We start from the raw sequence: 12,612 nt of genomic DNA on the forward strand, positions 1-12,612 counted from the left end.
CAAGAAATTGTTAAACATCCGAATTTAACAGATTCACATAATACTTATCATAAAATAAATAATAAGATAATAAAATTTACATTTTCAGTAAAAAGAAAATATGATAAATTCTCATTGATTATATGGAGAAACACAAATGTATTTATTTACCAACTCACATAAAAGCCATATTATGATCGTTTTGGATGCAAATACTGTAAACTACTTTAAGAAATTAAAATGAAGCATTTTATCAAATGAACACATTCCAAGAAATACCAAGGTCAGAAACATTCCATGTAAGGAAAATGAAAATGGACAAAAATAATGCAAAAATGCACTGGAGATCTCTTCTAAGGACTACTAAGCTTGATACTGTTCCTCGTCATCACAAGCTCTCTGGAATATGAAAGATTTAAGTCATGTGCTAACCTTCAGAGCTACATATAAGAGCGACATTGCAAGAATGCTTGGAATTAAAATAGTTGCGTGGCTATTTGACACAGCGGCTCTCTATTTATGAAACTGAGTTCCAGGAATGTCGCAGTGTGAAAAGATGCGGTAAATGAATTTGAAACTTTTAAAATGGAAAATTAGAATTGAAAATAAGTTCAGCTTTATGTTGGGAAGAAACGAGCAAAATAAAGAAATGTCAGATAATAAAACTTATATTATTTGCATTAAATTGTGACGTAATACTCTTCTGTAAGCATTATATATAGATGGCGTTCCTGATAGCTAAAAAGGTTTCATTTCCTATTATTGCCATTTTAGTATTGTTGGTACTACAAAGTTTATCTGTGTTACGTAACTGCATAAGATAAAATGATAAACTCATAATTTGTACGATTTGTATCCTTGATTTACTCAATAATGCTTTAACATGGCTGAAAATATACTTACGAATCTTCCATTATTGTCCTTTATGATTTTTATTTATTTATTTATTCTCAATGTACCTGAACTGCATATAACTCACGATCTACCAGCATCTGTTTCATTAAAGTAGTTGCTGGATAACAAAGCTTTCACTGCATTCTCTTTCTCAAAATCCATTAAAAGCGGTTTGTGCTAAGTGACCCACCAACCGAACGCCTACTTTATCTCTGGCTGTGTTTTATTGCTTAACTGCATTGAGTTACTGTTTTATTACCTAGAAGTCCTATTAAATCGCTCATAAAATGTCTTTTGCGTAGAAAAGAAAAGAAGAAGAAATTCTTTGAAGAATTATAAGATCAGTAGACGCAAGCAACATAAGGATTTAATGAGCATAGACTATTGTTTTTTGTTTTTTTTTCCAATCCAGCTTATAAAAATTCTCGTAAAGAAATGCAGTTTAGATACTTTATTCCTTATTGTATTATAGAGAAGAAGGTTGTGATAATATAACTGTTTCTATCAGAAACTGTTATATTATCACAACCTTCTAGTATGTTTTCGTTTTCATTACCCTCAAAAGGATTATATCTCCATATCCGCACATCTGTCTTCAGTTATTTCATACTTGCTAATTACGATATCTTTATACCTAAAATTCTTATTTGTAAATCAACATTGTTGATAAATGCATACATAAAAATATCTCTTCACCAGCTGGAGAACTCCTAGTTTCCATTAGAAGCAACAGCTGTGTGTAGAGGCACATTGACATCCAATGTACTACCTTCCACTTACCTATTTGTATTATGAAAACGGATAGCATATGGTACACAAATCATTTTTCAAAAAAAAAAAAAAAAAAAGCTACTTACCTCGGCAGGAAAATGATTTCCTGCTATAGTGTGTTCGGATCCTTTATCATCATTCCGAGCAAAGTGTATATGAATCTCTTGAAAACGATAACGATATGACAAAGGACCTCCAGTGATGTTCACATATTCGCCATAATTTTTAGGTGTTGCTCTGAACACAATTCCGTGGCCTGTGTTACTAATAATTCCATTGATCTAAAATTCAAGTGAAATTTTCTTTATTACATTACTAATCTCATGAACGCAATAAAATTATTAGAATAAAAACAAAAAATATATATACATCTACAGTTAATGGAAACCTGTTATTGTATATTGTAACCTATTCTTCATAATTATAGCCAAACACAACAAGTTAATACAGCAATGAGTTATAATAAAATTTGATTTTATATTTAGTTGGTAACTTAGCAACACTGTTTTCCAGCCAGTTAACAATTGAAGCCAAACAGCAACAATTACAATTCTAATTGTTTCACATGTAAAGAAACAAGTGAACATCAACAGTTGCATTGTTCTTTAATTGTTTAAATGCATGTCGAAAAAAACTGAAAACAGTAACGATTTTTATCAGCTATTATCATCTACAAAGCACTACGAGAATTGCTTAATTTGTGAACTCTTTGTTTCCAAATCCATTTTACGCTACAAATCACTTAACATCGGATAAAAGTACAAACTCCTTAAATTTAATTATAACAATTAGAAACATAAAAAAAAAACAGCTAACGCTCTACAGACAATACACGTCAAGAGAAGTTTTCCAGACTAACCGTAGCTTTTATATTTTTTCCCATCTTCTGTTCAGTATGAAAAGCTAATTTTCTAACCCTTCAAAACGGTGTAAATTTAAAATCTGCTGTTCAAAGGCAAATTAATTATTGATTAGCAATACGTTTATCTTTTGCACAAAATATCTCGAGTCCAGTTAACCTAATTATAGCGTTCTCAAACAATAAATTAAACTTACTCGCGCCTCCTTAAGTGCTTCGTGTTGCGAGAAAAAGCAAATTATAGTTATGAAGTGATATTTCTTGTTTGATAATTATCGCGTACATAAGTGAAGAATTGCAATCAATACGGAAAAATAAATAAAAAAACTTCCCCTCATTATTCAGAAATAATGTGACACACAGTCACTGAAACCAGCATGGATCATTTTTCTCAGAGATCATTTTGTAAGTCATTATGGAGGCCTTTAATGGAGTTCATTCCATCACCCGTCCGAAGAATAGATTCGGTAGTGATGAACAAAGATCATCACTAAGTCAGGTATTTGGAATAGCGAACGGATTTTTACCTAATTTTTGCAAGAATGTCTCCAGATTATTAGTAATTCCATTATAGTTCTTGATTTTTCTTCCATAGCATCCCCAAGTAATACCCAATTATAGTATTACTGCGTGAAGAATGTCAAACTCTCTATCAATCTTGTCAACTATTTTCTATTCTCTACGGTAACAAATGTAAGGGGAAAAAAACTTTTGAAGACTACTGCAATTTATTATTTTTCTGACAGATATCTGCATTAATAGTTAACAAGCCGTAAGCCGTTATTTCATAAAACTCTTGACCTTTTCAAAAAGGAAAGGACGCGGAATGGAGAGATTTTAAAAGACGGGAACAAGATCAGATATTTTTCTTTTTTTATAACTTGTTTAAATCTATTCATCACGTCCTATCAATATTTCTGAGATTTAATTAGACGTTTTCTAGCTTTCCGTTACTGAAAATAATCAATTAAGTGTAAGGGATAATTATAAGTTTACTCTTTTGTGTATAGCGCTTGCGTAGAATAAGTTTGTCATAGACTGGGTTCGATTAGACAACAGGAGTTTAATCCACAGGTTCCGAAACTTTCGTGGTTCACGGCGTCCTTAGTGGTTTAGTATTTTTTTTCGCGGCGCCTGTAGGCTAAAAGAAATTTGGCCTTAAAAACCTAGTAGCGACTTAGAAAAATAATATACATAACTTGAAAGCTAAACTATGCACAGTGCCTGGGGGTACAGCAGTTTGTGTGGTACTCTCTCTTCACCCTCCCCCCCACCCAGATTTATTTTTTATTTTTTTATTTTTTTTTATTTTTTTTGAAAATGAGCAGCCAGTCTGAACACACAATTCACAGACGCGTATCAGCCAAATTAAACCCATGACTTGAACCTGCTTGCTAAACTTAAACATATGAATTTATTAATGCTTTGCAAATAACTCTATAAATAGAAATGAACTGATTGCGCAAGAATTTTGGACCAAAATTAGTTCAAGAATGAAAGTCTAATCAACCTTGTATTTGTTAAATGAATGTTTTGATTTGAATGCAGCATTTAATGTATAAATTACTGAACAATGAACTGTATCCACATTGTTGCCTCGTGTATTGAAGTTTTGTCTGATGGATGATAAATGTCATTAGATTGCGTCCTACGTGCTAAACTATGACGTAATTCTTAAACGGATAAAGTGATCAGTCAACACTTTATTTTATGAAACATTGAGTCCTCTATGGGTTTCCTCTTGTTACATTAACCATGCATAGAAGATTGTTACAGGTAAGTGGTGTCGAAACTATAATCATTCTGTTTGCAATCATTCTGAAGGTGATGTTTGCAAGAATGTAAGTGATTAAGAGACTTTTGAACATCTAGAAGCATCTTCAGGTCTTGCAAATGAGCTTTCTTTAACCTAAATCGAATGAACTCTTTTCGTGTGTCAGTAATTAACACAATTCTTCTGATAAAAGTGCTAGGTGGTTGTGATTCTTTATACCCAAATATTTTATAGTTGGCAGGAAAAGAAATATCTCTTGAAAATATCTCTACACCATTTAAGTAATGGTAACGGATTAACACAGTTAAATAATATTCACACATAGAAATATTATTCGCCTGAGGTACTGATTTTTGTTTATACCCATTGCAACAAAATCAAGGACTTACGTATATACTAGCTTTGGCAATATTTTTTCAAACATCTGAACCACATGAAGGTTAGAAATATGAATGGCACAATGCTTTTCATCGCAACAGTACATCACGTGACTGATATTGTTATGTGCATGTAATTGTTTAATTGTTTTACCGTTTAATTCCATTACCATTGTTCGGATTTCGTAATTAGCTCAGATTTTAACACACATTTTTTTTTCTTTCTTTAAGCATTCCACTGTAAACATTAGATTTTTGTTGTTTCTAAATGATTAATTAAAGCACACCTTTTACAATGCTGAAAAATATTTAAATGTACGTCTTTCTTTTCTACAGAACAGAATCCTGATTAGGACAAGAGGAATTTATATGGGTTTTGCAAGTGGGATTGAGTTATCTAGTATTTTCCTACAGTGAAAGATTTTCTGCATTGAAACCCCCTTCTCCTTTTCTCTCAGTGCAAAAATAGTCAAAATAGACAACTGGCGCATACAATTAATAATAAGAATAATATGCATCTCGTCCTAACGAAATGTCCTAACGTACGATGTCCTAATGTAATATAAAATGTCCTAACGAAAGAGATATTATTTCTTTCGTTAGGACATTTTACATTACATTAACAAGAAAGAAAAGTATACTCTGTAAAGGAAATATAGTGCTTTAGAGCATTTATAATTTGAATAGCAAACCCATGCGACTAAAAAGTAAAGCTGATTTATTGCTTAAGGTTAAAATATCACCCTTAAATACTTGTAACATTGGGCAATTATCATTGTCTATGCTCAACTGCTTGATAGCTTCTAACTTAGAGCTACACAAACAATCATATTCTACTGCTTACTGCTGAGCAACAATAAGTCGTTACTTTTTATAACATTGATCATCATATAAGATCAACAAAAAGTTAATTGCGCTCAAGACGGAATTCTAACCCAAGTCAGATCAAGTAAAGGTCGCGTCGTCTCCGCTGTTGTGCTACGGACGCTCGCCGAAATTATACCGACGTCAGAGCTAATATATTTAATAAACTAAGGGAGATAACAATATATTATTTATTTTATAAATAGGAAACAACGTCATCAAAATCTGTTTCAAGGTTGGCACTCTCTTCACATAGCCCATGTATTGATCCAGATACCCGCTATATGGGTGACCGTTCTTTTACGTATCAAAGAAAGACAGAGGAGAACTGTAACCGAATAACCTCTTGAAGTGATAGAAAAAGACGATATTCGAGAAACAGTAACAATTTCTTTATATAACAAACATTCCTACAGTCTCATACCTTAAACAGTAAAATACATCTGAAAAAAACAAAATGTCTAACAGTAACACTGACATCAATCAAGTTACCGAGAACAAGACAAAAAAAAATAAAATAAAATTCACCACATATTCACACTAACAGCGGAGTCAATCACGTAGGTGAATTACTTCTAGAAAATGGAAAGATACGTGACAAATGTACAGCCATTTCATGCTATCAATCACACCACTGAATATCTGTAGAATATCCTGTGAGGGAGAACAACACATCTATCTCTACAGTTACATAGTTTTCAATGCGATGCTTTACTGTGTGACAGAATAGCTGAATATAATGCGACGAGAAGGAAAAACATCTCCAAGAGTATAATGTTGGTGTGCACGGGTTTTTGAAATCTCAGAATAGGTAGGAATGATTTATATTCTTCAAGAAATGATGGCATGAAGAATCATCTTCATAATTTCTCGATTGAAATATAAAATTAAAATTGACTTTTATCACAGGATTACAATTCTGTTTAAATTTCATGTTGTTGCATTTGTGTTAATATGTAGTCTAATATAAAATGCTGCATAAATATTCATACAATACACGAATAAGGTGTAGAGAAAAAATATATATCCACGATGATATGTTAGATTTAAAAAGAGACTACTTGAAAATCTTTGATTTTTAAAAATTTCTGAAGCATTTAAAAAAGTTATTCAATAATACTAAACAATTCTATGTTTAATTATATTTACTACTTAAAACTAATTAAAAAATGAAATATGTTTTGTTTTACTTTAAAATATATAAATTTTCTAATACACCTATAATCATTTTCTATAATCTTTACAGACTACTGTATTGCATCCTTGGAGGGTAATGGATGGCAATGCTGTAGCTAATGAAGTTCTAACTGATGCTCGGCTTTTGCTGTTACCTTCCTGCCATGATCAGAGCTTTAATTTAATAGCTCAATAACACCTTATCCCTACACTGTCCTCTACAGATAACGGGGAAGATGAAAAGCATTCTTGCTTCGCCCCTTTAAGCCAGTCCTTATAAGGACTATAAGGTGTGATAATGTCAAAGATCGCTGCATTTTGTCGCTAACATTTAGTTCATTTAAAAAAAAAGTATTTTCATCCACTTAGTGCTTGAAATGAATAAAATAAATATAAACATACGGAGTAAAACTAAGAATATTTTTACAAGGTAGTGGTTGTATTTAATAATGCGTTTCTGTATAAAGTCGTAGTATAGAACTGACTGCGCAATTCGTGGGCGATTTTGAAAAGATGATTTGCATCGGCTAAATCAGATTATAAATCGCCTGTTTCATAGCCAATGACAATGATGACTTTGTTCAGATCAGTGTTCCAATTAAGAATTGTAAACTTGAATCTTCAAGACGGTTCTGTGACTTGATGGTTTAATACTTCGATTAGAATAAAGTGATATTCAAATATAATCGCTCAACTAATTTCACCTGAAGAATAAAATTAGACAAACATTTCGACTTATTAAGTTCCATCTTTGAAACAGAACAGTCTTTCTGTTTTTCTCCTTAGAGTTCAATATTCGTTCCATTGTTCAAGACATCTCTGGTAGGCCTCTTTGTAATTGACTAATCGAACTGACTATAGTTGTAGTTAAATGGCCATTCTCAACTGGCTTATTTTACCATTTCATACGTTTTATGGCTCTCTTATGAAGTTTAGAACAGAACTCTTGCACACGTTGCTCCTTCAACATGTCTTTTACACAATGAATGCGTCGGATAGAATATATGAGCTCTTTTACGAATGAGTCGAGCTACCACCTTTTTTTCGGTAGATGGTGTCAGAAAAAAAAAGTAATTACTTCCCGATATTTTTGAGCAGTTCTCACTTTAATGCAACTGTTTTGTTGACCATAACTCACCACTACATGATTTTAGAAATTAGTCGGACTTTACTCCCCCTCCCACACAGTTTCTTTTGTTGCTGTGTTAGATTAAGCATAAAGACAAGCTAGGTTTCATTTATTGAGATAAAAAGAAACATTTACATTCTTCTAGATGAGTGTGGTATAAATATTTTTGTTGCATTTAATTTAACACAGTCGTAATAACTCTTAGAGACAACAGGCTCTGGAAAAGCGCATTTAATTCAGTGTTTTAATCCCTAAGGGAGATTGTGTCGCGGGTTCAAGCAAAAGTGAAAAATGGGTTTGCATCGGACTCGTCCACATAGCCACTAATTACAACAGGTGAGACACGATCCCACGATACCCACAGCCATTAGTTTTACAGGCAAGGCTCTTTCTCTCCACTCAAACTGTTATCCAGTGCTAAGGGAATACTTTCTTCTGATGTTTGTTTCCGGATAGGAATTTTCGCAATAGAATTTGTTCTTATTCAAGTATTTTAGTGATATTTGAACAATCAATTGTTAGTGTCTATTCTTGCTTTGTGCAGTTTGTACGAATGACATTGTTTAACATCTACAAGTGGTTGCTAAGCAACACAATAAATGAGATCAATTGTAAACTTGAAATCTTCGCAAAGACTAGTATTTGAAGCTCGTTGTTTATCGGGCGGAATTAACTGAATTTTTCGAAATAACTGGTGCAAAGAATATTGTGTTGACGCATGTAAATTCCCAAGTCTAAAACATCACCACACGTCAGAAGATATGAATATTTAGGGCATATTACTCAAAACAAACAGCACTAGAGTTCACGCAAAAAATATTTTAATGCCATATATTCGAATGAACCCGTTTTTCAGTCCATGGCATAAGCCTTCCATTGGGAGTAAATTTTACCTGGAGAAAGGAAGTTTATTTGAAGGGAGTAAGTACTTTAATCTAAGTAAATGTGTACTTGTCACACCCGACAAATCTCTGGACGATTCATTACTTTCCAACACGGTCTTGTCTTGACACGCGATTTAACTGCCAAAGATATATGTGACTTTTATGCAATTCTCTCTTCATATGGCAATCGCTGTTATCTCTGCTAATTTTTTCCACGCTATTTTACACCGCGTGACATAATATTGCCGCATGTACTTATCTCTATAGAAACCTGCCGAAGCTGATAAACGCATTTCACAGTAGTGGTTGGGATGGCATATAAGGCACTGGTGAAAATTAAACATTAAATGAGATTACGATAGCCAAGGGTGTGTTCCTTCCTCCAGATGTATGGATGGGGATAAATGACAGCCAATTCCACGCGAAGGTGTGGTTTAGTTGTCGGGATAATACACCAGGGAAAAATCATTTCTTCATAGTTGCTTCCCTTTCGAGTTTATTTTAAAGATATATTCAGTATTGAGCTACAAGTCGTTTCTCTTAAGGCTATTAAGTCATTGTTTTCTGAGGCGTGATCGTAGTTTTCAGAGAATTTGATGAGAGAATCAAAATAATGGTTAGCAGAGGTCGTTTAAGTGAAAATAAGAGGAAATCTATCGTACAGTTTAGAGAAAAGCCGTTGAGTTATTTGGAATGATTGTCGTTTCTACCTTGAACCTAATGCACTGTATTTGTTTGGCTTCAAACCTGCGCCATCATATTTCATTTGAATTCCACTATGGGATGCACAACTCTCATCTTGGATTGCATTCGTTAACAGCTCTGATTAGCGAGAAATAACTGCTTGTTATCAATGGTAATGGTTCATTAGTGAATTTAACTCTTTAGCCTAAATATTAAATAATTATTTGACTAATTTGCCGAAACAGAATAAATTACCGACTAACCTTTGCTGATGGAAGCGAGAACTTTTGTGTTACGAGGCTTGTAGAAACTAATGATTGATTCTTGATTTCGGTTTATAATGTTCCTAATCTAGGTGTACCAATTTGATAGAATGAAATGAAATCAAATGATTAGATACAGAATAGGTGTTATAAAGATCCTTATAGTCCTTATATGGACTGGCTTAAAGCGGCAAAGCAAAAATGCTTTTCATCTTCCCCGTTATCTGTAGAGGACAGTGTATGGATGTGTTATTGAGCTATTAAAGCTCTGATCATGGAAAGAGGGTAACAGCAATAGCCGAACCTCAGTTAGAACTTCATTGACTACAGCATTGCCATAGAGAATTGAAGGTCGATTCCTTCAATTCTCTACCAGGTGTTATAAAGATGAGTTCTGATCATGGCAGGAGGGTAACAGCAAGATCATGGCAGGAAGGTAACAGTAATACCTTGTGTTATAAATATAAATATAAAGATGAGTTCTGATCATGGCAGGAGGGTAACAGCAATAGCCGAGCCTCAGTAACTTCATTGGCTACAGTATTGCCATCCATTACCCTCCCCATAAAGATGAACAACTATTTACATTACTGGCTTAACGGGTGAAGCAAAAACTTTTCATATTCCCGGCATCTTAATAGAGACTGTGAGTTGAGAGAGTTTATAAGCTAATTGCTCGCTCTGAGTGGGCTAGGAGATTAATCCTCAGTGTTGGGGTTGAGGATGGCTTTAGGTCTTTTGTGCCTAGCATAGTCCATTGCATCATAGTCAGCAGCCAGTTGGATCAGTCTGTTAGGGTGCACAGTTGCTTTTGAGAAGAATTTGGTTGCTATATAGTCTGCATGAAAGTATAAATATAAATATATATATATAGTATAGGGGCCCTCCGTGTCCGGTTCAGTTGGACAGTTCGGATGAACCATGGGGTCCCCATAAATATTGATATATTTTACAGAGATATTAAGTCGAGATAATAATTTTTAAGAGGTGTGGGAATAAAAAGTAACAGAAGTCGATAAAATATTTATAAATCATATTTATTGAAGGGTTATTCAGGGGTATTTTTAAGGTTTTAAATATTTTATTAGTATAATTTACTTCGATTTTTAATATCATTTTTTCAAATATTAATGTGTATTACATTCAAAAAATATACAAATATACGGTTTTATTTTTGCTGCTTTAAATGAAAAATTTGAATGAAATTGTTTAAATGAAATTCATGATATTATATATATTCAGCTGAAGTACGCACAGTAGACTCACGCTTTAATGACAACCGTTTCTTGGAAAGCCGTCGTAAATCGAATCGTAACTTTCCATAGACTCGGTGTCATGAATTGTAGTTACGTTCCTGGTAAGGAACTTTGCATGAAAAGTGCATATTATATTGATGATGATTATCGTACAATGGGACAACTGAAAGTTAGAGCAATTCCATAAAAGTTTAACCAGTATTCCTGAAGACTAAATATTTCATAGTTCTATTTTAATGTTAATGTTTTCGTTGCTTTCAAGGAGTTTGTATTTTCAATTCAGCTTTTCTCTCTCTCTTTCCGGACAATTTGAACTTAGTAAAGCGGAGTCTTTACTGTGTGTGTGTGTGTGGGGGGGGGGTGATGTATTTTTACTCACATTTCTGTTTCATATAAACCATGTGGACACTCCGGTTCCTGTCCGCGCGGTTAGCCTGGTGGCTTTGCGCTTCGCAACCATATGCCTGGGGGAGGAGTGTCCTGTGTTCAATTCCGACGTGAGGAGCTTAAGGATCTTTCTCAGCCACAGCCAAGTTAGCCGGTCTTGGGCGTGGACAGCATGGTTCCCCCCCCCCCCCCAGTTTATCTGGGATTTTTCATCCCTCAAGCAGGCAAACCGGCCCCTTGAACTCACGGATCTTCAGCCATAAATACTTAACCACCCCATGAGGGGGACTCAACTCGCCCAAATAGGGACGGGGGAGAAAAGGGAGGAAACTCTATATGAATAAATATATAAACTCCCTTTCCTCATAAGGTTCTGGGAAGGAGGTCACTGCCTTTCTCTTTCACACAGAATTAGTCAAACATCCGCGTCTCAGCACGATTTGAACCCACATTTGGTTGGATGCAGAGCTGATATCTAACCGCTGGGACAACTTGCATATGTGTAATTATATCTAGATGCTATCATTGACCGGATTCAAAATCATATATCCTATATTATTGTTCTATCAATTACACCGAGAGGAGTCAAGAAATCTGACTAAACTAAACAGGGATAAGCGACACGATTTATTTATAGACGAGTTATACTACTTTCCTGAAGTTTTCCATGTCTTCAGCTGCCCTAAGTACAATGTTTCGCAACATTATTACTTTCGGGAGCGCTAAGTGTTCAAAATTGGGCATGCGTACAACAATATAATGTGAACTTGGTGCAGATGTTAAGTTTTACTAAGCAAGAGAAGGAACTATTTTTGTATGCATGTTTTTAAATTAAAGTGTTTTGAATCAGCGCTTTCTTGAATTTTATTTCTGGGCCAGATTTTCGAACCACCCACTTCTCGTGCTGGCCTTTACAGATACTATGTTTCCGTCCATTAATAACGTTTCATAATTTAGGAAAATGCTACCCCCCCCCTCTTGAAAGCATCTAAAAATAGCATTAAGTAAAATGTTGGAATCCCTTTAACAACATAAACATGCAGTAAACCATGATGTATCAAACACCCATATTTACTGCAAACAAGATTTTCTTTTATGCAGCCTGATGAAATCCTGTCACAGGGAAGATTTCCGTACACCATCAGCGGGAAATAAGTATGTTACGACATTCACAGTACACTTTTATAATACCTGCATTACTGCCATTTTTCAATGACACCCCAGAACATGTTTACTGAATATCATCTTACATCGTTAATGGCTGCACTCCAGAGAATATCCGATAATGTCCATCAGCTACGTATTTTTTTTTTGT

At 34.2% G+C, this 12,612-nt stretch overlaps 1 protein-coding gene across 1 annotated transcript in view; it reads right to left on the minus strand.

Moving 5' to 3' along the window:
* LOC150104201 (putative carbonic anhydrase-like protein 2) overlaps positions 1–12,612 on the minus strand; it is a 205,757-nt gene that overhangs the window by 92,618 nt on the left and 100,527 nt on the right. The window contains exon 4 of the mRNA XM_090396428.1: positions 1,731–1,925. Coding sequence (XP_090252554.1) covers positions 1,731–1,925 — 195 coding nt within the window. The remainder of the gene's footprint in view (positions 1–1,730; positions 1,926–12,612) is intronic.

This window comes from Typopeltis vanoorti, chromosome 8 (assembly GCF_054136105.1).
Source record: "Typopeltis vanoorti isolate ZY-2024b chromosome 8, IOZ_Tvanoo_1.0, whole genome shotgun sequence".
In the NCBI taxonomy this organism is placed as follows: Eukaryota; Metazoa; Arthropoda; class Arachnida; order Uropygi; family Thelyphonidae; genus Typopeltis; species Typopeltis vanoorti.